Source organism: Eschrichtius robustus, chromosome 11, assembly GCF_028021215.1.
Source record: "Eschrichtius robustus isolate mEscRob2 chromosome 11, mEscRob2.pri, whole genome shotgun sequence".
In the NCBI taxonomy this organism is placed as follows: Eukaryota; Metazoa; Chordata; class Mammalia; order Artiodactyla; family Eschrichtiidae; genus Eschrichtius; species Eschrichtius robustus.
The window spans coordinates 67183279-67208729 of record NC_090834.1 but is presented as its reverse complement, the minus strand read 5'-3'; the positions used below and the strand labels follow the sequence as shown (position 1 = coordinate 67208729).

General features: G+C 35.6%; 1 protein-coding gene across 2 annotated transcripts in view; it reads left to right on the top strand.

The window, feature by feature from the left end:
* Positions 1 to 25250, top strand: part of TMEM41B (transmembrane protein 41B) — a 30296-nt gene extending 5046 nt beyond the window's left edge. For both annotated transcript variants that reach the window (XM_068556197.1, XM_068556198.1), the window contains exons 3-8: positions 8465 to 8582; positions 10717 to 10845; positions 19309 to 19402; positions 20048 to 20152; positions 21294 to 21432; positions 22874 to 25250. In XM_068556197.1, the coding sequence (XP_068412298.1) occupies positions 8465 to 8582; positions 10717 to 10845; positions 19309 to 19402; positions 20048 to 20152; positions 21294 to 21432; positions 22874 to 23043 (755 nt within the window). In that variant the 3' untranslated portion in view covers positions 23044 to 25250. The remainder of the gene's footprint in view (positions 1 to 8464; positions 8583 to 10716; positions 10846 to 19308; positions 19403 to 20047; positions 20153 to 21293; positions 21433 to 22873) is intronic.
* Positions 25251 to 25451: the final 201 nt, after the last annotated feature.

Here is a 25451-nt window from a genome sequence, read left to right as displayed (position 1 = left end):
GTTGCTTGTTAGTGGGAAGAATTGAAGATATTCAGTGAATGGAGATGAGATAATTCTGAGAGCAAGATCTGCAAGGAAGTGTGTTGGCGTTTGATGCAAAGATAAGGGGAAAGAGGGAAGGGGAGATAATTTCGTGAACAGATCTTGAGGTAGAGATTGGGAAGCTCTCTAAAGTGTGGAGACAGCCTCATTGGTTGAGAATAGGGGGAAGTAGAATTAAAGGCTTGAAGAGACTTGAAATAGCCCTTTTGGAGGGTACTGTAAAAGGATTATAGTTTGCCAGTGATAACTTTAATTGACGATAGAAAAGCAGGAAGCAAAATGAACTTGTAAGCCAAGAGAGCACAATGATCTTTCTGTAGCCGTACCTTTGGCCTGGGAGGAGGTTGGAAAACAGATAATGGGATAATTGAGAATGGGAATTAGTATGATGGAAGATTTGGAGGTTAATGAATGTATAAAGCATTGTTGTGGGTGGCTCTAAATGCTAAATAACATGTATCTAATGCAACCAGAAGGAGGATGCACATTATAAATGTGTATGTTACACATTCAGATGTTGAATCATTAAAGCAAGGTTTATAACCTTTCTTTTTTTTTTTGGCTGCACCTTGTGACTTGCAGGATCTTAGTTCCCTGACCGGGGATTGAACCTGGGCCTCCAGCAATGGAAGTGTGGAGTCTTAACCACTGGACAGCCAGGGAATTCCCAAGTTTATAACTTCTATCTCTGTTCAGAACTAAATGAATTACGTGCTAGCCTTTAGATTTATTAGAACTATATTCAAAAAGAATTGTGGAATCATAATAGGGAACACTCCCTATTTCCAAGTTTGTGTGAAAGAATGGAGAGCTTCAAAATTGACTGTCACTTAGTTTTATTGCATTATTAGCTGTTTTCTTGTGTTTACGTTGTGCTGAGTACAATGCTTGAAAAAGTTTTCCTTTCAGAGAGTGAAAAAAATAGGTATCGAGTTAAACTTGGAGGTTAATTTTGTTCAACAAATGTCTATATATTTCATCATCCAACTGTAAGGCAACAAGTAGCAATCAGAGATGTGTACTCAAAGAAGGCTTAGGGTGGTGTTCTGTAGTCCAGTTAAGTCCACACCTTTCTCCCCTAGGACCCCTTACTTAGGACTTGTGAATTAATGATGGGAAGAAAAATATTGTAGTTAAATTTTAGAGTTGCCATGCAAAATGTCTTGTTTAATTTTTAATTTAAGAGGACTGTTACCTACTGAAGTCTTTATTTAAAAATTTTTTTTATTGGAGTATAATTGCCTTACAATGTTGTGTTAGTTTCTGCTGTACAATGAAGTGAATCAGCTATATGAATACATATATCCCCTCCCTCTTGGACCCCCCCACCTCCCACCCATCTAGGTCATCACAGAGCACCTCGCTGAGCTCCCTGTGCTTTATAGCAGGTTCCCACTAGCTATCTATTTTACAGATGGTAGTGTATTTATGTCAGACCTAATCTCCCAATTCATCCCACCCTCCCCTTCCCCACCTGTGTCCACACGTCTGTTCTACATCTGCATTTCTACTCCCTCCCTGCAAATAGGTTCATCTGTACCGTTTTTCTAGATTCCACACATAATGCGTTAATATACGATATTTGTTCTTCTCTTTCTGACTTACTTCACTCTGTATGACAGACTCTAGGTCCATCCACATCTCTACAAGGACCCAATTTCATTTCTTTTTATGGCTGAGTAATATTCCATTATATATATGTACCACATCTTCTTTATCCATTCATCTGTCAATGGGCATTTAGGTTGTTTCCATGTCCTGGCTATTGTAAATAGTGCTGCAGTGAACACTGGGGCACATGTAACTTATTGAATTATGGTTTTCTCAGGGTATATGCCCAATAGTGGGATTGCTGGGTCATATGGTAGTTCTATTTTTAGTTTTTAAGGAACCTCTGTACTGTTTTCCATAGTGGCTGTATCAATTTACATTCCCACTAACAGTGTAGGAGGGTTCCCTTTTCTCCACACCCTCTCCAGCATTTATTGTTTGTAGATTTTTTGATGATGGCCATTCTGACTGGTGTGAGGCGATAACCTCATTGTAGTTTTGATTTGCATTTCTCTAATAATTAGTGATGTTGAGCATCTTTTCATGTTGCCTCTTGGCCATCTGTATGTCTTCTTTGGTGAAATGTCTATTTAGGTCTTCTGACCATTTTTGGATTAGGTTGTTTGTTTTTTTGATATTGAGCTGCATGAGCTGTTTGTATATTTTAGGATTAATCCTTTGTTGATTCGTTTGCAAATATTTTCTCCTATTCTGAGGGTTGTCTTTTCATCTTGCTTATGGTTTCCTTTGCTGTGCAAAAGCTTTTAACTTTAATTAGGTCCCACTTGCTTATTTTTGCTTTTATTTTCACTACTCTAGGAGGTGGGTCATAGAAGATCTTGCTGTGATTTATGTCAAAGAGTGGTTTTCCTCTAAGAGTTTTATAATGTACAGTCCTACATTTAGGTCTTTAATCCATTTTGAGTTTACTTTTGTGTATGGTGTTAGGTAGTGTTCTAATTTCATTCTTTTACATGTAGTTGTCCACTTTTCCGCACACCACTTATTGAAGAGGCTGCCTTTTCTCCATTTTATATTGTTGTCTCCTTTATCAAAGATAAGGTGATAATATGTGCATGGGTTTATCTCTGGGCTTTCTATCCTGTTCCATTGATCTATATTTCTGTTTTTTGTGCCAGTACCATACTTTCTTGATTACTGTAGCTTTGTAGTAGAGTCTGAAGTTGAGGAGCCAGCTCCATTTTTCTTTCTCAAGATTGCGTTGGCTATTTGGGGTCTTTTGTGTTTCCATACAAATTGTAAAATTTTTTGTTCTAATTCAGTGAAAAATGCCATTGGGAATTTGATAGGGATTGCATTGAACCTATAGCCTGCTTTGGGTAGTATAGTCATTTTCACAGTATTGATTCTAACAATCCAGGAGCATGGTATATCTCTCCATCTGTTTGTGTCATCTTTGATTTCTTTCATCAGTGTTTTATAGTTTTCTGAGTACAGGTCTTTTGCTTCCTTAGGTAGGTTTATTCCTAGGTATTTTATTCTTTTTGTTGCAGTGGTGAATGGGATTGTTTCCTTAATGTCTCATTGTGATCTTTCATTGTTAGTGTATAGGAATGCCAGAGATTTCTGTGTGTTAATTTTGTACTGCAACCTTACCAAATTCATTGATTAGTTCTAGTAGTTTTCTGGTGGCATCTTTAGGATTTTCTATGTATAGTACCATGTCATCTGCAAACTGACAGTTTTACTTCTTCTTTTCCAATTTGTATTCCTTCTATTTCTTTTTTCTCCTCTGATTGCTGCAGCTAGGACTACCAATACTATGTTGAGTAATAGTGGTGAGAGTGGACATCCTTGTCTTGTTCCTGATCTTAGAGGAAATACTTTCAGTTTTTCACCATTGAGAATGATGTTTGCTGTGGGTTTGTCATATAGGGCCTTAATATGTTGAGGTAGGTTCCCTGTATGCCCACTTTCTGGAGAGTTTTTATCATAAATGGGTGTTGAATTTGGTCAAAAGTTTTTTCGGCATCTATTGAGATGATCATATGGTTTTTATTCTTTAATTTGTTAATGTGGCGTATCATATTGATTTGCATATATTGAAGAATCCTTGCATCCCTGGGATAAATCCCACTTAATCATGGTGTATGATCTTTTTAATGTGTTGTTGGATTCTGTTTCCTAGTATTTTGTTGAGCATTTTTGCGTCTATTTTCATCAGTGATATTGGCCTGTACTTTTCTTTTTTTGTGATATCTTTGCCTGCTTTTGGTACCAGGGTGACGGTGGCCTCGTTGAATGAGTTTGGGAGTGTTCCTTCCTCTGCAATTTTTTGGAAGAGTTTGAGAAGGATAGGTGTTAGCTCTTCTCTAAATGTTTGATAGAATTCGCCTGTGAAGTCATGTGGTCCTGGACTTTTGTTTGTTGGAAGATTTGTAATTACGGTTTCAATTTCATTACTTGTGATAGGTCTGTTTATATTTTCTGTTTCTTCCTGGTTCAGTCTTGGAAACTTGTACCTTTCCAAGAATTTGTCCATTTCTTCCAGGTTGTCCATTTTATTGGCATAGAGTTGCTTGTAATAGTCTCTTATGATCCTTTGTATTTCTCCGGTGTCAGTTGTAATTTCTCCTTTTTCATTTCTAATTTTTTTAATTTTTATTTTAAAAAATATTTATTTATTTATTTGTGTCAGGTCTTAGTTGTGGCACACGGGATCTTTGTTGCAGCATGCAGGATCTTTTGTTGCAGCCTGCGAGCTCTTCGTTGTGGCGCATGGGCTTCTCTAGGTGCGGCGCATGGGCTTCTCTCTACTTGCAGCACGTGGGGTCTCTAGTTGTGGTGTGCGGACTCAGTAGTTGTGGCACGTGGGCTTAGTTGCCCCGCAGCATGTGGGATCTTAGTTCCCTGACCAGGGTCGAACCCTGCATTGGAAGGCAGATTCTTAACAACTGCGCCACCAGGGAAGTCCCTCATTTCAATTTTATTGATTTGAGTCCCCTCCCTTTTTTCTTGGTAAGTCTGGCTAAAGGTTTATCAATTTTGTTTACCTTCTCAAAGAACTAACTTTTAGTTTTATTCATCATTGCTAATGTTTTCTTCGTTTCTATTTCATTTATTTCTGCTCTGATCTTTATGATTTCTTTCCTTCTACTAACTTTGGGTTTTCTTTGTTCTTCTTTTTCTAGTTGCTTTAGGTGTGAGGTTAGATTGTTTGAGATTTTTCTTGTTTCTGGAGGTGAGATTGAATTGCTATAAACTTCCCTCTTAGAACTGCTTTTGCTGCACCCCATAGGTTTGGGTTGTTGTGTTTTCGTTGCCATTCGTTTCTGTGTATTTTTTAATTTCCTCTTTGATTTCTTCAGTGATCTCTTGGTTATTTAGCAGTGCACTGTTTAGCCTCCATGTATTTGTGTTTCTTACAGTTTTTTCCCTGTAATTCATTTCTAATCTCATAGCGTTGTGGTCAGAAAAGATGTTTGATACGATTTCAGTTTTCTTAAATTTTCTGAGGCTTGATTTGTGACCCAAGATGTGATCTATCCTGGAGAATGTTCCATGTGCACTTGAGAAGAAAGTGTTTTCAACTGCTTTCAGGTGGAATATCCTATAAATATCAATTAAATCTTTCTGATCTATTGTGTCATTTAAAGCTTCTGTTTCCTTATTTATTTTCATTTTGGACGATCTGTCCATTGGTGTAATTAAAGTCCCTCACTATTATTGTGTTACTGTCGATTTCCTCTTTTATGGCTGTTAGCATTTGCCTTGTGTATTGAGGTGCTCCTATGTTGGGTGCATAAATATTTATAATTGTTAAATCTTTTTCTTGGATTGATCCCTTGATCATTATGTAGTGTCCTTCCTTATCCCTTGTAACAGTCTTTATTTTAAAGTCTATTTTATCTGATATGAGTATTGCTACTCCAGCTTTCTTTTGATTTCAATTTGCATGGAATATCTTTTTCTATCCCCTTACTTTCAGTCTGTTTGTGTCCCTAGGTCTGAAGTGGGTCTCTTGTAGACAGCGTATATATGGGCCTTGTTTTTGTATCCATTCAGCTAGTCTGTGTCTTTTGGTTGGAGCATTTAATCCATGTACATTCAAGGTAGTTATCAATATGTATGTTTCTGTTACAATTTTGTAATTGTTTTGGGTTTGTTTCTGTGGGTCTTTTTCTTTTCTTGTGTTTCTGCCTAGAGAAGTTCCTTTAGCATTTGTTATAGAGATGGTTTGGTGGTGCTGAATTCTCTTAACGTTCACTTGTCTGTGAAGCTTTTGATTTCTGTGTTAAATCTGAATGAGATCCTTGCTGGGTACAGTAATCTTAGTTGTAGGTTTTTCCCTTTCAACATTTTAAATATATCCTGCCTCTTCCTTCTGGCCTGCAGAGTTTCTGCTGAAAAATCTGCTGATAACCTTATGGGGATTCCCTTGTATGTTATTTGTTGTTTTTCCCTTGCTGCTTTTAATATTTTTTCTTTGAATTTAATTTTTGTTACTTTGATTAATATGTGTCTTGGTGTGTTTCTCCTAGGGTTTATCCTGTATGGGACTCTCTGCGTTTCCTGGACTTGGGTGGCTATTTCCTTTCCCATGTTAGGGAAGTTTTCAACTATGATCTCTTCAAATATTTTCTCATACCCTTTCTCTTTTTCTTCATCTTCTGGGACCCCTGTAATGCCAATGTTTGTGCATTTAATGTTGTCCCAGAGGTCTCTGAGACTGTCCTCAGTTCTTTTCATTCTTTTTTCTTTATTCTGTTCCTCAGCAATTATTTCCACCAGTCTATCTTCCAGGTCACTTATCTGTTCTTCTGCCTCAGTTATTCTGCTATTGATTCTTTCTAGTGTATTTTTCATTTAGTTATTGTGTTGTTCATCACTGCTTGTTTATTCTTTAGTTCTTCTCGGTCTTTATTAAACATTTCTTGTATTTTCTCGATCTGTGCCTCCATTCTATTTCCGAGATTTCGGATCATCTTTACTATCATATCTCTGAATTCTTTTTCAGGTAGATTACATATTTTGTCTTCATTTATTTGGTCTTGTAGGTTTTTGCCTTGCTCCTTCATCTGTAATGTATTTTTTTGTCGTCTCATTATTTTTGATGGGTGGGGCTGTGTTCCTGTCTTACTGGTTGTTTGACCTGAGGCTTCCAGCACTGGAGTTTGCAGGCAGTTGGGTAGAGCTGGCTCTTGGTGCGGGGATGAGGACCTTTGCGAGACCTCACTCTGATTAATATTCCCTGGGGTCTGAGGTTCTCTGTTAGGCCAGTGGTTTGGACTCGGTGCTCCCACCACAGGAGCTCAGGCCCAACCCCCAGCCTGTGAACCAAGATCCCACAAGCCACCTGGTGTGTGGCCAAAAAAAAAAAGAAAAAAGGAGCAGAACAATAACAAAGAATAAAAAATAAAGTTAGAAAGATAAAAAATATACTAGATAAAATACAAATAAAAATGAAATAACAACAACACAGTAAAACAGAACCATAATAGCAAATAGAAAAAAAAAAAGAATAAAAGCAGGAAAAGGCCTTGGCTGTGGGGGAGGGGCAGACTTAGGCAGGGGCAGGGCCTAGGCTCAGGACTGGAAAAGCCCTGGGGGGTGGGGGGCAGGGCTTAGGCTCAGCACAGCTGGAGGGGGCCTCACAGTGGAGGCTCAGGCCTGGGGCCCCAGCAGGCTTGCTGGGACCCAAGTGGACAGGGGACGTACTGGCCAAGTTCCCTCTGATCCTCCAAGTTTCCCTCCCTGTCCCCACTGATCCCCTTCCTGTGGGTAGGGGATCACAGTGTGCCCTCGGTACGCCCCTCCTCAGTGCCCACCTCCCGGCGTGGGAACCCCTCCCCTCCCCCAGCCACCCCTCGGGGCACTGGTCCCATCTCACCTCTCCTTTTCCTCTCCCCCTCCCTCCCACACCCCCAGGACCCATGCAGATGGAGGGGGCCTCGGAGGGTGGAGGATCAGCCCTGGGACCTCAGCAGGCTCCCTGGGGCCTGAGTGGGTGGGGGAAATGCTGGCCACATTCCCTTCCAATCCTCTGATCCCCTGAGGGTCTCTCCCCGTCCCCATTGATCCCCTCCCTGTGAGTGGGCCCCTACGGGCGTGGGAACCCTTTCTCTCCCCCAGGCGCCCCTCAGGGGTGCCAGTCCCTCCTGCCTTCACTTCTCCTCCCCCCTCGCTCCCCCCCCACATCCTACCCGGTCACTCGGGGGTTCCTCCTCTCCCCTTAGGTGTCCAAAGTCCCCCACCAGCACCTGGTAGGTGCCCTGGTTGTGAGGAGATGCAAACTCAGTGTCCTCCTACTCCACCATCTTGACTCCACTCACTTGCATATGATTTTTAAGGTAACACTAAGATTACCTTGTTGGAGAACACAAACATATTCTCCCATTCTTGGAGTCACAGACACAGCCACCCAAAACATTTGAGGTTCAACTATATTCTGAAGCCCTTGGTGTAAAGAGAAAGTGTAACATTTATCAGTTGCATTAGTGAATCTGTGTGTTCTTTCTCATGACAGTTTGAAGTAATTGCCAGATTACCTCATTTTTCCTAAGAGGCCATTCTGCCTATGCTGTTATCTCCCAATATAGATACATAAAATTGAAAGTCAGTGATAGCATTTAGAGCAATGCCCTTTTTTCCCCTTTGGCTTATCAACAAATCAGTGCTACAAATTCTGGTGTTCTGTTTTTCTCTGCTTCTAAAATGAATATATCCCTGCAAAGAACTATGGCCAGTTAATAAACATCAAATATGGTAGTATTTAAAATTTAATGTCACAGTGTTTTGGGCAAAAGTGCGAACAGTTTCTTGGGAGGAAAACCTTTCAGGAAATTATTTACTGGCTTGGAATACTGTTTTCCTCTATATTTATCTTAATTATAATTTTTTTTTTTTTCAGAGAAAGCCTGTGCAGAAGCTGGGTCAGCAAGAATGTCGCTTCTTATATTGGTGTCCATTTTCTTATCTGCAGCTTTTGTTATGTTTTTGGTATATAAAAATTTTCCTCAGCTTAGTGAGTAAGTATACTGAAAGAAACGGAAAATGTCTAGACATTTATAGAGATGAACGTGCATTGAAAGTTCAACTAATTTAAGGAACAGAACTGGCATAATAATTGTATGTCAGCTCTCATGGCTTGTAGCAAGTTCATATTGACACGATAATTTAAATACTTCTTTCCAAATATGTCTCTTGATTTTCTATGCAAGGTTCTCCTAGCACTGCTTCTCTAATTAAGGCATCTTTCTAATGACTATGTTGAAAAACAGCCACATTAATAAATTTATTGCATATTATTATTTAATGTTAGTAGTGACCAAGTAAATTTATATTGCAGTCCATAATAGATATTGACCTGCAGTTTGAGAAATACTGATGCCCTTTTTCTCTGCTTTATCCCTTTTTCCATCCCTGTTTTCTCCCTTCCTACTTTTCCGTGTCATCAGTTTTTGTCTGCCTCTATTCATCCATTTACTTCCGCACCACATCTGTCTCCTGGCTCTTTTACTCTTCCCTGTTTTATAGAAATGATATGGTGTGAATAGGTACTTTTCACTGTCAAATGCACTTTGTAAAAAGACTTGTCTATCTAGTATACAGCCACAATTCCATAGCAAAAACCTTGGGAGTGGAACGCATTTCAGAATTTAGAATTTTTCTATTTTGGAAAGATAACATGGAATAAATACTGTATATTACGTAGTATCTCCAGCAGGATCTGGGGCAGCACCCCATAATCAAATACATTAATATTTTTACAGTGAAACCTGTATTATAGAAGACTATGAAAAACTGTATTGTAAGTGTGGGTCAATTTTTGGTGACAGATTACAAAGAACTTTTGGTTTTCAGAGCTTTTTGAATTTTAGGGAAAAGATTATAGACCTGAAACATACTTTTATGAGGATAAAATATATCCCTGGGTTATTCAACCACAATAACAACACCCTTGGGTAATCATGGATTACATCAGAGACTACTAAAATGTAGTTAGACTTTCAACCAGGGCCAGCTTGGTGTGGTAATGGATAACTGTGAAATGTGATTTCAGGGTATAAGAAAGTTCCTGTTTCCTCTAAATTTCTTTCATTAACACTTTCTTATGCTTGAAATTTTATAGTTAAACTTATTTTTATTTGAATACTTTGATTTCTTACGTGAATATAAATGCCTTTGGGAGGATAGCATGTTATATTGTTATGTTAATATTAGTATCATTGAATTTTAGATCCTTTCTCTTTTTAATCAAAGGAGTAGGAAATAAAGAGCTGACTGAAAGAGGGAAAGAATATAGAGTAGATTAAGGTTGTTTTGGATCCCAGTCTGCTCTAAGAAATATAACACTTTTATATAATAATATGCTGTTATAAATCTTTTATGTTCTGCCTATTTCTTTCTGTGTGTGTATATGTGAGATGCATGCACACGCCTATAAAGAGCTTTTTTAAGCTTTTAAATTTATAAATGAGAAAACCCATTTTAGTTTACCTGCTATTTTTATAGGACTTAAACAGCATTCTATCATTGTTCTGCAAGGTTAGTTAAATTTTATCATGTAAACAAATGGGTACAGTAAATGGGTACAATATACATTAAACACGAAGGTGATTATTTGGGGCTTTTATAAACAGAACATTCAGTTCCAAACAAGGCACCAAATATAAAGTAAAATTAATAGAAAGTGACAAGTGTTTAAGTTTTTATCTGAACTTTGAGCTGGGATATTCAAGAAAAGATGTGAACTATAAATTCATTGAAATTTTTACTTAATTTCTGTTGTAATTGATTATTGACTTTAGTTTATCATGAGGATTACCCAAAATGATGTTCAGTATGTTTTAAATATGCTAACATCAGTGGTTCATTTCTTAATTCAAAATTTACTCCAGTGTTTGAGCAAATGCTTTTCAACCTTTAGTTTGGGTCATCCTGAATTTTCATATGGATTACATATCTCATGAAATTATATTAAAGCATTAAAAAACAAATAATTTATAGACTTTGAACTTAAATTTTGTGAATTTATGCTTAGCATATTACAGATCAAGGCATCAAATCATTTTGGATAAAACTTCATGTTTTGAACTTGACTTTGATATGAATTATCTTGGCAAATTTCTATTTAAAATTTTTTTCACTTTATTTCTTTAGAGAAGAAAGAGTGAATATGAAGGTTCCCAGAGATATGGATGATGCCAAGGCTCTAGGAAAAGTTTTATCCAAATATAAGGACACCTTTTATGTACAAGTACTTGTAGCTTATTTTGCTACATATATTTTGTATCCTTTTAACTGAAAAATGTTTTCTAGTTTTGTTTAAGAAAAAGGTTTTAAAAGATCTGCTACTCAGTTATACATAACTATTTTTCCTTTTAAAAATTGTTAATGCAGTATAACCTTAAATAAAATATTGAAAAATGAGAATGAAAAAATTCTCACTTTAATCCTTTCTCTTCAAGTCAGTTGTCATTTCTGAATATTTATTACCAGTTTTTCTGTTTTCTGCTTATTTCACTTATCATAAAATTTTTTCTTTCCTTTGTATTATTCAAGATAATCATTTTATTTAGGATTATTTTATTAGTTAATTGATTGTCTTAATTTAAATAATAATTTTGAATTAATAATCACCATACCATAAATATTTAAAAATTCCTTTAGGTTTGAAGATACAATTTGTATTTAATTTTTGCTTTTCTATATGTTGTGTTATGAATCATTTGCTTATGATTTTTTTCTTCCATTTAATGGTTTCCTTGGTAAAAAATCCTATGAGAGTAACTAGTCATGTAAAGGATATGAATTTTTTTTTTTACAGTTCTTAGTATGTATTTCTTTGTTTTATATAGAAATATATGTTGTATTTTAACTAGGCAGGAAAATTGCTTTATTCTTTCTACATATTTTCAAACTGCCTATGCAACTGGTGATTAACCTTCCAATTTGTGGATGTTAATTTCTAATTTTTGTATCTTTTATTCTAATCCAACGTATTTTCCAAATCTTCTCGGTTAATGAAAGACATTAACTTTTTTTTTTAAACATCTTTATTGGAGTATAATTGCTTTACAATGTTGTGTTAGTTTCTGCTATATAACAAAGTGAATCAGCTATATGTATACAGATATCCCCATATCCCCTCCCTCTTGTGTCTCCTTCTCACCCTCCCTATCCCACCCCTCTAGGTGGTCACAAAGCATGGAGCTGATCTCCCTGTGCTATGCAGCTGCTTCCCACTAGCTATCTGTTTTACATTTGGTAGTGTATATATGTCAATGCCACTCTCTCACTTCATCCCAGCCTACCCTTCCCCCTCCCTGTGTCCTCAAGTCCATTCTCTACGTCTGCATCTTTTAAATTTATTTAATTAATTAATTTATTTATGGCTGTGTTGGGTCTTCGTTGCTGTGCGCAGGCTTTTTCTAGTTGTGGCGAGTGGGGGCTACTCTTCGTTGTGGTGTGCAGGATTCTTATTGCTGTGGCTTCTCTTGTTGTGGAGCACGGGCTCTAGGTGCGCGTTGTGGCACGCGGGCTCAGTAGTTGTAGCTCGCAGGCTTTAGAGCGCAGGCTCAGTAGTTGTGGTGCATGGGCTTAGTTGCCCCGCGGCATGTGGGATCTTCCCGGACCAGGGCTTAAACCAGTGTCCCCTGCATTGGCAGGCGGATTCTTAACCACTGCACCACCAGGGAAGTCCCTACGTCTGCATCTTTATTCCTGTCCTGCCCCTAGGTTCTTCAGAACTTTTTTTTTTAAGATTCCATATATATGTGTTTGCATATAGTATTTGTTTTTCTCTTTCTGACTTACTTCACTCTGTATGATAGACTCTAGGTCCATCCACCTCACTACAAATAACTCAATTTCGTTTCTTTTTATGGCTGAGTAATATTCCATTGTGTATATGTGCCACATCTTCTTTATCCATTCATCTGTCGATGAACACTTAGGTTGCTTCCATGTCCTGGCTATTATAAATAGTGCTGCAGTGAACATTGTGGTACATGACTCTTTTTGAATTATGGTTTTCTCAGGGTATATGCCCAGTAGTGGGATTTCTGGGTCGTATGGTAGTTCTATTTTTAGTTTTTTAAGGAACCTCTATTCTGTTCTCCATAGTGGCTGTATCAATTTACATTTCTGCCAACAGTGCAAGAGGGGTTCCCTTTTCTCCACACCCTCTCCAACATTTATTGTTTGTAGATTTTTTGATGATGGCCATTCTGACTGGTGTGAGGTGATACCTCATTGTAGTTTTGATTTGCCTTTCTCTAATAATTAGTGATGTTGAGCATCCTTTCATGTGTTTGTTGGCAATCTGTATATCTTCTTTGGAGAAATGTCGACATTAACTCTTGATGTTGTAAAGGTAATCATTTTCCTTTTTCAAATCAGCTTTTTAAAAGGCATATTAATTATTTTGTTAATTCTCTCAAAATATTTCTATTCTTGCTTCCTCTCTTATTTCCTGAATTTCTTTTGGTTTGTTGGACTTTTCAGCTAAAATTTTTTTCTCATAAAATTCAATAGCATTTTATTTTCTTGGATTTTTATTGGATTAGATATTATGTATTTAATATATAGATGTTCCTGTATTTACCTCCTTATGCAGATGTTTTGAGTGTATACTTAAAACACATTGGACCAGTTATTCCTGGCATAAACAACTTAGTGACAAGTACAGTTATAATAGCTTTTGCTGCTAATACAAACATTACTCCTTTACCCACCTGGTGAAGATAACATTTATATTTAGGTAGTGTGCTATGTGTGGCCACTTTGTCATTATCCTCCCTATTTATTAGAAAAATTCAAATTTGGGGGTAATTTGAAGAATGATTATTATGCACCTGTCTTTCCACAGTTCTTTGGGGCAGTTATTTGTAAAGTAATTTAATTATATACTGACTGTTTTAAGTAATTCACACCTGCTGTCTTTTCCTACTTCCCATTTCATCACTTATCTGTGAAAACCAAAGTGTTAGGCTTGTAGGTTATTTTGCATTTATAAACTTTAACCATAAAAAATATTTTCCCCCAATAAGAAACATTTGGTTCAGCCCTTTCATTTGGCTTTTATAAGGTTTTTGTGAACATTTTGTGAATGAGGCATATAGTTTCTATTTACTTTGGAAAGTCATCTTTTCTGCCCCATTTTGCCCCCTAGCTTTGGAAGGATTCATAGCTGAGGGATAAAGGGGATACCCACCCATAGGGCCAGAGAGCCAGTTAGCATAAGTGAATCTAGACCATCTATGGGAGAATAAATGTTGTAGCCTAGTTGTCTTAATATCCATATGCAAATTAGTAGAAAAGGATAAAGTGCCTTGTAGAAAGTGAATTAAAAGTATAGGAATAGGGACTTCACTGGTGGCACAGTGGTTAAGACTCCACGCTCCCAGTGCAGGAGGCCCGGGTTTGATTCCTGGTCGGGGAACTGGCTCCCACATGCATGCAGCAACTAAGACCCAGCACAACCAAATAAATTAATTAAATAAATATTTTTAAAAAAAGTATAGGAATAGGTTTATTATTACAAAATACATTTGGTTTAAATTTTTCAATTTTAAATGAATCATTGGTTAATATTGTCAATCAGGTTTTATTGCATATGGTTACTATTTGCTTAATAATTAAGGTATTGTAGTGATTCTGCATTGTTTTAGAGTTTTTTTAAAATTAATTTATTATTTATTTTTGGCTGCATTGGGTCTTCGTTGCTGTGCACGGCTTTCTCTAGTTGTGGCAAGCGGGGGCTACTCTTCATTGCTGTGCGCAGGCTTCTCATTGCGGTGGCTTCTCTTGTTGCAGAGCTTGGGCTCTAGGCACGTGGGCTTCAGTAATTGTGGCACGTGGGCTCAGTAGTTGTGGCTTGTGGGCTCTAGAGCGCAGGCTCAGTAGTTGTGGCGCACCGGCTTAGTTGCTCCATGGCATGTGGGATCTTCCCAGACCAGGGATCGAACCTGTGTCTCCTGCATTGGCAGGTGGATTCTTAACCAGTGCACCACCAGGGAAGCCCCTGTTTTAGATTTTTTATAGGATAATTTGTTAAATCTATATTTTCTTACAATTTTCTATTTATTTTACACTTTGGAATCTTAAGCTCTGAGTGTTAAAAAGGTACTTTTTTAAACTCAGTGAACAAAAGAGAAGACTTATCTTTGGGCATATAATTAGTACAGCACTGATTAATAGAAGTATAATGTGAGCCACATGCAGTTTAAAAATTTTCTAGTTAGCGCATTAAGGAAAGTAACAATAAATTAATTGTAATACATTTTACTTGAACTGAAATGTCAAAAATATCATTTCAACATGAAACCACATAAAAATTATTACTATTTCACATTTTTTTTTTGTACCAAGTCTTTAAAATGTGTGTATTTCACACTCATAGCACATCTCATCTCAGTTCAGACCAGGCACACTTTAGTGTCTCTTCCCCACAGCCACATGTAGCTAGTAGCCATTGTATTCAGCAGTGCAGTACTAGTACTTTCATTGGTAATACCTATTTCAAACTCTTGTATATTAATTACTTTTTTACATTATAATTACTTATTTTAACTTCAGCTTTCATCCATTTAACCAGAAAGTACTAATTATATGCTAAGTACAATCTAGTGTTTTAAGCATTCAAAAGCAAAACAACTATTTCTATCTGGAATAATGGGAATTATGGGTAGAGATACGGTATAGTCATTCTAGACATAGCAAGTCTAGAGCAGAGCTTATAAGCACAGGGCATGGTTAGGAAGTGATCAGTTTTGTTGGTATATAGGGTGTGAGAAGGGGAGGATTTGAGAAATTAGTTTAGGAAGGTAGGCTACACATTGCACTCAGATTGTAGAGAAGTTTGAGTACCAGGCTAAGGAATATAGAATATTGATTTGGTATTGGATAGTCATTGAGGACTTTTGAACTGTGGATGACAAAAGAAAGGATATCTTTAAAAACGAATAAAAATGTTTACCTATGGAGAGAGAGATGAAACAGGGATGGAAGTGAAACTTCTCTAAGTGTATTTTATTGTGTAGATTTGACTTTAGAGCCAAGTAAATATTTCACATAATTATAAAACCAATTAAATCAAATTGAAAAAAGAAACAAATCTTAAAAATCTAAAGTAACCTCACACCCGTTAGTTGGATGGCTACTAATCAAGAAGAAGAAAAAACCCAGAAAGTAACAAGTGTTGGCGAGGATATGAAGAAATTGAAATCCCTGTGCACTGTTGATGGGAGCATAAAATGGTTTGGCAGCTGTGAAAAACAATATGGCGTTTCCTCAAAAAATTAAAAATAAGATTCAGCAGTCCCATTTCTGGGTATATACCTGAAAGAATTGGAAGCAGGGTCTCAAGAGATACTTGCACACACATGTTCATAGCAGCATTATTCTCAGTAGCCAAAAGGCAGAAACAACTCAAGTGTCCTTTAATGGATGAATGAAACAAAGTGTGGTATATACATACAATGGAATATTATTCAGCCTTAAAAAGGAAGGAAATTTTGAAACATATTACAACATGGATGAACTTTAAGGACATTATGCTAAGCAAACTAAGCCAATCACAAAGATATGCTATATGATTCCACTTACATGAAGTACCTAGAGTAGCCCAATTCATAGAGACTGATAGTAAAAGGATGGTTGTCAGGGGGTTGGGGGAGGAGGGAGTGGGGAATGTTATTTAAGGGGTATAGAGTTTCAGTTTTGCAGGATGAGAAGAGTTCTGGAGATTGCTTGCACAACAGTGTGAAAGTACTTAATGTTATTGAACCATACAAAGATGGTAAATTTTATGTTATGTATATTTTAACAAAATTTAAAAAAATTAAACAATCTAAAGCAAAATGAAACAAATTTAACAATATATTGAGTTGTTGGGGATTTGACTATCTAGAGGAATTATTTCAAATTGTTTCCTTGAAAAAAGTAATTTGACTCTTTGTCCCTTCTGGGATAAATCTTAAGGACAGAAAAGATTTGAAAGAAATCTTAAACTATTTTCAGTTGCTATATTGTTCTGAAATTTTAAAATATGTGATATTAATGTATCTAATATATATACACACACATATGTGTGTATATACATATATGTGTGTATATATATATACACACACTTAATAGTATGTAAAGGAAATAGCTAATTATGTTTATGACATTAAGAACCAAGATTTTTCAGTGTTAGAGAAAAGAAATATAAATCTATACAAAGCTGGAAAGTTAAGGTCAAATTATATCCCCATGCAGAGAGAATGGCTTTGTTAACACTATAAGATAAATGACAGCGGAATGATATAGGTATAAGTATAACTGATTCACTTGGCTGTATAGCAGAAACTTAACACAACATTGTGAATCAACTATATGCCAATAAAAATTAATTTTAAAAAATGACAAAGGAACATATTAAACCACCCTAAGGGATACAGTAGGCAAAGTTCAAAAAGTGGTAAATTCTGCAAATGACCCAGTTTCTTCAACAAGTAAATTACAAGACAAAAAAAAAGAACCAAACCTGTACTTAAGTGCTGTGGAGAGCAAATACCATGTGTGGACCTTTTTTGTCCTGATTTGAACAAACCAGCTGTCCAAAAAAAAAAAAAAAAATTAAGACTCTCTTGGGAATTGTGAGCACGCTCAATAGCTACTTATGATAGTTAGGAATTTTGGTTAATTAATCTCTGACAATGGTATTATAGTTGTGTTAAAAAGAAAAGGAATCCTTATCTTTTAAAGGTATTAATGTAGTTGTACATGTAATGATATGTCTGGGATTTGCTTCAATATAATCAAATGTAAGGGATATAGAGAAAACAAGATTGGTTGTATGTTAATTATTGAAGCTGTATATGGGCATATAGGGCATCATAATACTAGTTTCTCTACTTTGATATGTGTTTGAGACTTTCCATTAAAAGAGTCTAAAGAGCCCTGAAATAACTAAGTTTAATTTTTAAAATTTTTAATGGAGGCATCCAGTAGACTGCTGGGAAATTTGAGACTGGTATTTGATTAGAAAAGTTGAATCAGAGATAGAGAATTCAGTTATCTATCATCTATTTATCTATCTATCTATCTATCTATCTATCTATCTATCTATCGCCGTATGCTTGAAGCCATGTGTACATCCATATACATGGAAATGACTGAATTTATCAAAGAAAAGTGAGAGATTAGCTAACAGAATGTTAGAGAAATCTCAGGTTTGAGGGTGAGGAGAAGAGAAAAACTAGAGAAGTAATGATCTGTAACACAGAAGAAAAATACAGTTCACTGGAGGTGAGTTTTACACTGAAGGATGTTTAATCCTATGCAAGGGTCAATAGAAAATTCTTACTGAGAAAAAGTCATTAATTTTGTCCAGGAGGGGGTTTCAGCAGAGTGAGGGATGGGTAAGCCAGGTTGCAAGGGAGGCAGTGAAGATGAGAGGCAGTAACTGGATAGGATACCTTGCTCAAGGAAAAGCCTAGGTTTTCTTTAATGTGTAGGCATCTGAGTGGTTTTATACAGAAGGGATCTGTGCAAGAGCCAGAAGTGAAAGATAAAAGAACTCAGGAAGAAGGAGATTGAAATGAAAACAAGAGTAAAGTGGGAACTAGAGGAAAAAAGGAAGGATGGGTAAAGATAGAAATTTTAAAGTAGAAGGGAGAGATGTTGAAGGAATTCACTCAGTCTGTCTGACTTACGAGTAAATCATGTTATGGGTGATGCAGAGGTCCAGGCCAAAGCTAGGAACTAGAGAGACGTAGGAAAAAAACATAATTCTGTTTTAAAGATAAGATTTGTGACTTTTACTATATTTTGTAACCCTTATTCTTTTTTAAATGAGTAGTAAGTTGAGGTAAATGTCCAAAAGTTAAATTAGAAATAGTAATTATTATACCTTATATTGTACCTGTATTTCGATAGAAGTCATGTTTCCTAAAAATATTTGAGAGTAAAAATCCAATGCATTAGGGGCTTCCCTAGTGGCGCAGTGGTTAAGAATCCGCCTGCCAATGCAGGGGACCCGGGTTCGAGCCCTGGCCCGGGAAGGTCCCACATGCCACAGAGCAACTAAGCCCGTGCGCCACAACTACTGAGCCCGTGCTGTAGAGCCCGCGAGCCACAACTACTGAGCCCACGTGCCACAACTACTGAAGCCCGTGTGCCTAGAGCCCGTGCTCCACAACAAGAGAAGCCACCGCAATGTGAAGCCCGCACACTGCAACGAAGAGTGGCCCCTGCTCCCCACAACTAGAGAAAGCCTGCGCCCAGCAATGAAGACCCAATGCAGCCAAAAATAAATAAATTAAAAAAAAAAGAGCCCTCTTTAAAAAAAAAAATCCAATGCATTAGAGAAGCATGTCGTTTACAAGATTACTGAAGACTTTTGTTCTCTTATCTTTTTTTCTGCCCCCCGTCCCCCTCCCCCCCCCCCCACCCCGTCCCCCTAAAGTGCCCAGTTCCTCTCTATCTGGTACACATTCGGTATTTGTCTTTGTTTTCTCTTAGTAACACACTCTAATTAGCATTGATTTACGATAATGTTAGTAAATGGTTATAAAGGTATTGCAGCTGTGGAATAAGGTATTTTTTAAACTTTGGGTATAATTTTACTTTTTTTTTAATACTGAAATATGGATATAATCTTATTAACATCTAACTTCTGTATTGATATTTTTTTTCTGGATTGTTGGATTTGTAGTTTAAAAATTCATTTAATTATGTTTTAATCCTTAACTTAGAAGTTAACAGCTTGCAAACATTTGCTATTCCGGGCTCTATATTTCTCAGTATACTCTCAGGGTTTCTTTATCCCTTTCCACTAGCCTTATTTCTTGTTTGTTTGGTAAGTATATAAAATGAAATCGGGAGACTAGAAAGAAATAACTTTAAATAGAATGATGGGAATGATGATGGCATCCTAGTCCCACTAGACTCTGGAAGCATAGACTTATTAGTTTTAAAAGGGTTTTAATGTTAAAGTAATATCTGTTAAGTCCCTCCATAAGGAGATGTTATAGTTTGGCTTTTTTTCTAGAACAGCGTTATCATAGACTTAATTGCATTTATAGGCTCTGTTCTAGCCTTTGCTTTCTATACTGTTTTGTAACTCAGATAGTCCAAGAATGTTGGTGGGCCCAAGGAGTTAAGTCCCATGGCTGGAGGTGGTGTTTTCAAGCATAGGAATTGAAAAAATATTGCTCTTGAAGTTTTATTCATAGGCTAATGGCTAACATTAACTATTTGGATATAGTCACTAAGTTTAATCACAAGTGCCAGTTTGTTTTAGCTGGTCTCATTTTAGTTATAATTTGGTCAGAGAAAGGACTAGATCAGAGGGGTTCTTGTGCTCCGCTCAAGAGATGTTATGCAGAGTATCCACCCCATATCCCAAAAGAAAGAAACTAGTTGAGGTTTGCCTTAGGTGAATATATCCATGTGAATAAGATGGAAAAGTACAAAATGCTTATGGGTTCTTGTTATTTTGTAGTGTTCCGGACTCGGTGCTTCATTCTGCTATATGCTCTCCTATTTAGTTGGGAGGCCAGTTGTCTATAAATACCTGACTGAGAAAGCAGTAAAATGGTCACAGCAGGTAAACATGTATTTTTAAATTATTTGATGTAATTCTTTGGCTACTTGGGGGGTCAGTGTATAATATCTACATAAATTCAGACTCAGGGCTTTGATAAAAATGATCTTTTGAAAATTAAGTGGTAGGCAAATAATGAATGTTAATAATTTCAAATATGATGTTTTTGTATCTGTAACAGTAATCTTAATTCTTTATTCCTAGTAACTTCAATCAGCACAAAAGTCAAAGTGTCAATGTAAAGGCATCCATATATTTAGACACCTCACCTGTTTTGTGTTGATGCAGGATGCTGTCAGTGGGTCTCTGAAAAACTTGTATCAGCCAACTCTTTTAATGCATTTCATCAGTGGGAAGAACTTATCTTCCGTTAGGATCTCTGCAAAGACTAGCAGTGATAAATATAAGGACTACTGCCCAGGGAAGTCTAGCATAGTATTGCTAAGAATCTTATTCTTATAAAGAATCAGAAGAAGCAGACTATTAAATCAGAGGAATTTTAGAAATTTACCCCTTTGTTTTACAGGTTAGGAAATTAAGAGAAATTAAGCATTTTGTCCAAAATCAAAATCATTATTTGTATAGCAAGATCTAGGAAGTATAAACTGTAATCAGTGCTTTTATTTAGTCAGCTAAATGTTTCTATATGCTTGTTTAATCTCATTTATCGATGAATGAATTCACTCATGTGAAATACATTAACATAAAGATTATCTGAATTTTTTTAAAATTGGAGGCCAGGTTTATTGATGTACTATACTAGCCCTTTATATTACAGGACATTAAAGGCATTAAAAAGTTGGTCATTTGGTATCTATCTTATATATAGTTATAAATTTAATTTTGCCTTTTTAGGTTTAAAATGTTGTTGAGCCATATTATCTAGGCTGATGTAGAGCCATCTTTAGTAGTATAACATTACACTATAAGCACAATCTTAAAAGCTTTCATCTGATGTTATTTAGCTCTGGTAATGAACATTTGATAAGCAGTTCATTGTCATTTTCAAGCTCCTTTTTTGATCATTTCTGTTGGGTAAATGCTGAGCTATCAGGGATAAGAATTTGAAATAAGGTATTTTATAATCAGTTTATTTTCAGGCTTGGCTTTATCTTGATCCTAACTTGTTTCTTTCTTATGACAGGTTGAACGTCATAGAGAACATCTCATTAACTACATTATATTTTTGAGAATAACACCATTTCTGCCTAACTGGTTTATTAATATTACATCTCCTGTGATAAACGTGCCATTGAAAGTTTTTTTTATTGGCACTTTTCTAGGTAAGCCCTCTGGTTTGTGCTGTGTTAGAACTCATCGTGTACATGTCTAGCAGTGTCCAGCTGGGCTAGATTTTGTGCTCTATGCAGGCATGCCAGCACCATATAACTGGTGGGCACAGAGCCTGGCCTATATAAGTAGATGCTCGGAAATGTTTGTTGGATTGTGTTGATTTAAATTTTTTGTTTAAACAAGAGCACTCTCTGCTGGATATTTTTTTAATCATGTAGAATTAAGCAGGACTTTTTAACTCCATTCTCTCCCTCAGTGGAGAGAAAAAAAAAAAATTTGAAGGTGCCTTTTTTGAGTACTTTCTCCTTTGTCTTCTAATCAGGTACTGAAATACTGAACTTTAATTTTCAATAGAAAATTGATCCTATCTTTCTTTTTATTAACATAGAACTTATTATGGGCATTACTGAAAGTTTGAGGGAAAGCAAGGATGAACAAGAAGTTTCTTGCTTTCAAGGAGCTAACACTTAATTTTGAAATTAGTCAGTGGGTGTAAAGATTCATTTATATATTTGTGAATTCTGATAGTTCTTATGATAGTTCTTTAGTAAGAGTATTCTGCTTTTCTTCCAAATTTAAGGTGAATTGTTTAGATACCAACAAAATGAGCAGATTCCTCAAGTATTGACTGTCTGTTAAAGCTTTACGTTAATACTTAATTTTTTATTGCTATTTTTAGAAAAATTTATAGACAAACTTAAAAATCTTAGCAGGTTCTCCATTAAAGTGGGAAAAAAATCTTAGCAGGGGTAATTTTGGATTTTGTAAAATAATATTACACTTATAGAATCAGAAGGGAGAATTTTTGTACTGTCTCCTTATTTTACAGATGAAATACCTAGAGATAAAGTTAACTTCAGCTTTGGCTAAAGTAATTTTTCCAGTTTGTTCTGGCTTTTAATAAAATATGGTTGTTCCACCATGCTTTTGTATAAACTGCTCTTTTTACTCATATATTTTGAGTATCTTTCCATTTCTGAGTATCTCCTACCACTCATTTTAAGTATACTCTATCGAGGGTGAATGACAATTTACTCAATCTTATTTTTGAAGATTTAGGCTGTTTCCAGATTTTTATTATTATAATTCTTTGATGAGCATCCTTGAGACTAGATCTTTGTTCATATACATTAATATTTCCTAAAGTTGAAATTGGTGGATCATAGCACATTCGTTTTTTAAGGCTGTTGATAAATTTTGTAAAATTATTTTCTGGAGACTTTCCTTGGGTTTTTAAAATCATTATCCTTAAGCGGTGATTATGAAAGACTGAATTCTTTATATGGAAATAAACTTGAGGGGCTTTAAATTAAATTAAAATTTTCAAATTGTATATCACTATATTCTTAGAAGAAATTGTATACACACAGTATTTTAATTTTTAAAAAGAATTGATTGTTTTTTACCATATGTTTTTACTTTCTATTTTAGGTGTTGCACCTCCCTCTTTTGTAGCAATTAAGGCAGGAACAACATTGTACCAGCTTACAACAGCAGGGGAAGCTGTTTCCTGGAACTCAGTATTTGTTCTAATGATTTTGGCTCTTCTTTCTATTCTGCCAGCCATCTTCCAAAAAAAGCTAAAGCAGAAATTTGAGTGAATAATCCTCTGGGTTTTAGTTTTCCTATCATCATCATCATCATCATCTCTCAGGATTGGCAGGTTTATGTGTTAAAATCACCTCTTCAGTAAATGAAACAGGAATTTGTAAAATAAAATTTCCTATCCGGTGGTTAAAATAATGCATTTAAGTGGCAAAGGAGAGAAGAAAGTAAAAATGGAAATTGGTATACCATGAAAAGTGCTGTCAGTAGTTATGATAGACATCTCCTAAATTACTATTCCAAGGCTATAGATAATAAACGTAGCAGCATAGTAGGAAATTCTTGACCCAACTGATTAACTCAATATATTTCATGAACTGGCCGTAAATACTTACCCTTGACTTGATAATTTAATATTTTTCTCTCTATTCCATACTATAACTAAAATAGGAAAAGCAAATACAAAAATTCAAAAGCAAAGATACAGTATTGCTGTTCTGACTAATGTTAGCCTTCTTTCAGAGCATAAACTTGAAAACTAAAGCTCAAAAGATATTTACATTTTCTTCCTTTTTACCTTTGAGGTAGTAGACTTGTTTAGAAGTTGCATCTTAGTGGACTACTGAATTTGGAAAAGATATCAAGTTATAGCTATTTAGTGAATTTTATTTTTGTCTTCTTCTGTTCTAGATTATCATGGATTGGTCTGAAATTTAAAATTCTGACCAGTCTGTTTTCATTTGTTTCCTAGCTTTCAAAATATTTCCATTGTGCATATACAAAATGGCAATGACATGATAATTGTATCATATTGGTGTTGATAATTTATATTCAGATAATATTTTGTTACACAGTTCCCCTTTACTATCTCAAAAGGGTATCAAAAAAGCAAACATTCAAAGTATGCAGTTTTTAGATGTTAGATTAATTATGTTACTTTATATTTTGAAACAAAAACAGTGTCAGTACAGCACTCAAATAATTGAATATAGTTTATTTGTTCCAATGACTGTAAAGTTTACCTCATTTATTTATTAGTCTGGTCATTAAAGTATGTATTATGTAATTATCCTTTTTTATGCATGATACATAAGAATGCCTTGTTTCATTTCTATTGATGGCTTTTTTGTTTGGGGCTGCTTTTGATTAATGCAGTTTCCCTATTTAGGGTTTTTACTTTTTATATCTCAAAGTAAAATTAAATTCTTATATGGTAACTACTATTTAAATAGTCCTGGAAAAACTAAACAGCTTTTTGCTGCTTGCTTAACGGTAATATCCTCGATCCCTTGATTCTAGGACATAAAGTAAAGTACTCTGTCAGTTTTACCTTCACCCAAGACTGTCACGTTGAAAAGTACTTTAGCTGTGGAAGAAATCCTTGTATGTTTTTATTGTGAGAGGTATGATCAGCCTCAAAGCCAGTTTCTACTACATAATGTGGACTGATTATTTTTTCTATCGCAGTATTAACAAATGGATTTATTGTAAATACAAAGAAAATATATTAATTAATATACTATTCTTATGTCACCTGGACTTTTGTGTGAAATTATTTATTGTTATTTCTAGCAAGGTTTTCTTCCTTTCTTATTGACCAGAGACTGAGTGATAAAGCTTTTGTTATTTTTGCAAACAAAACATAGCCTTTTTGGACAAAGCTCACTAAATGTTACTGTATAAAATGTAATTGAGTAAATTTTTATCAGACTTTTAAAAATAAGAGTTTGGACTCAGGAGCAGCCTCACTATTTATTCCATTATGTATATATTGTACTTACTCTATTCTCAGAGTATTTTCCCTATCCTTATCATTGATCCTGTCCCTTTGCTGATTATTTTTTCTGTTAGAAAACTGTAGTTGTCACTTAAGGTGAGGTATATTTTCTTCTCCCAAGAGAATAGGCAGCCAGTCTTTCCACATTCATCATCATTGTCTGTCAAGAAAGAACCTTCAGCAGGCTGAACCCTAAATGCATTTGGTGACCTATATTCATGGATTCACAGACTTGGCCTGATGCCAGATGTAGATTCGAGCTTCAGCCACATCTTGAAGACAGTTACATAGTAATAACCACCAGAGGGCAAGTATGTGTAGTGGGGAGGCGAGCAGGCTAACTAGGAAGTTGACACACTGAGACTCTTCACCTCTTAGTTAATCTCCTCTCTCTGGAGCTCTATTACTTTGAGTGTAATATTTCTAAAACACTTAATAAATGTAAATTAAAATGTAAGAAGAATAAATTGTACTGAAAAACTTAAATGTAGCACTTGGGATTTATTTCATGGAAGTATTTGTATTTAAAAAAAACTTTTCATTGAATAAAAATATTCTTTTGAAATTCTGTGCACATTTTCACCTCTAAGAACAAAAATTTTTTTTTAAACCTTTAATTTTTACAGTTGGCTTTTGAGAATCTTAAGGCATTTAAAATTTAAATTGTAGAGGTAAGTAAGTACAGGT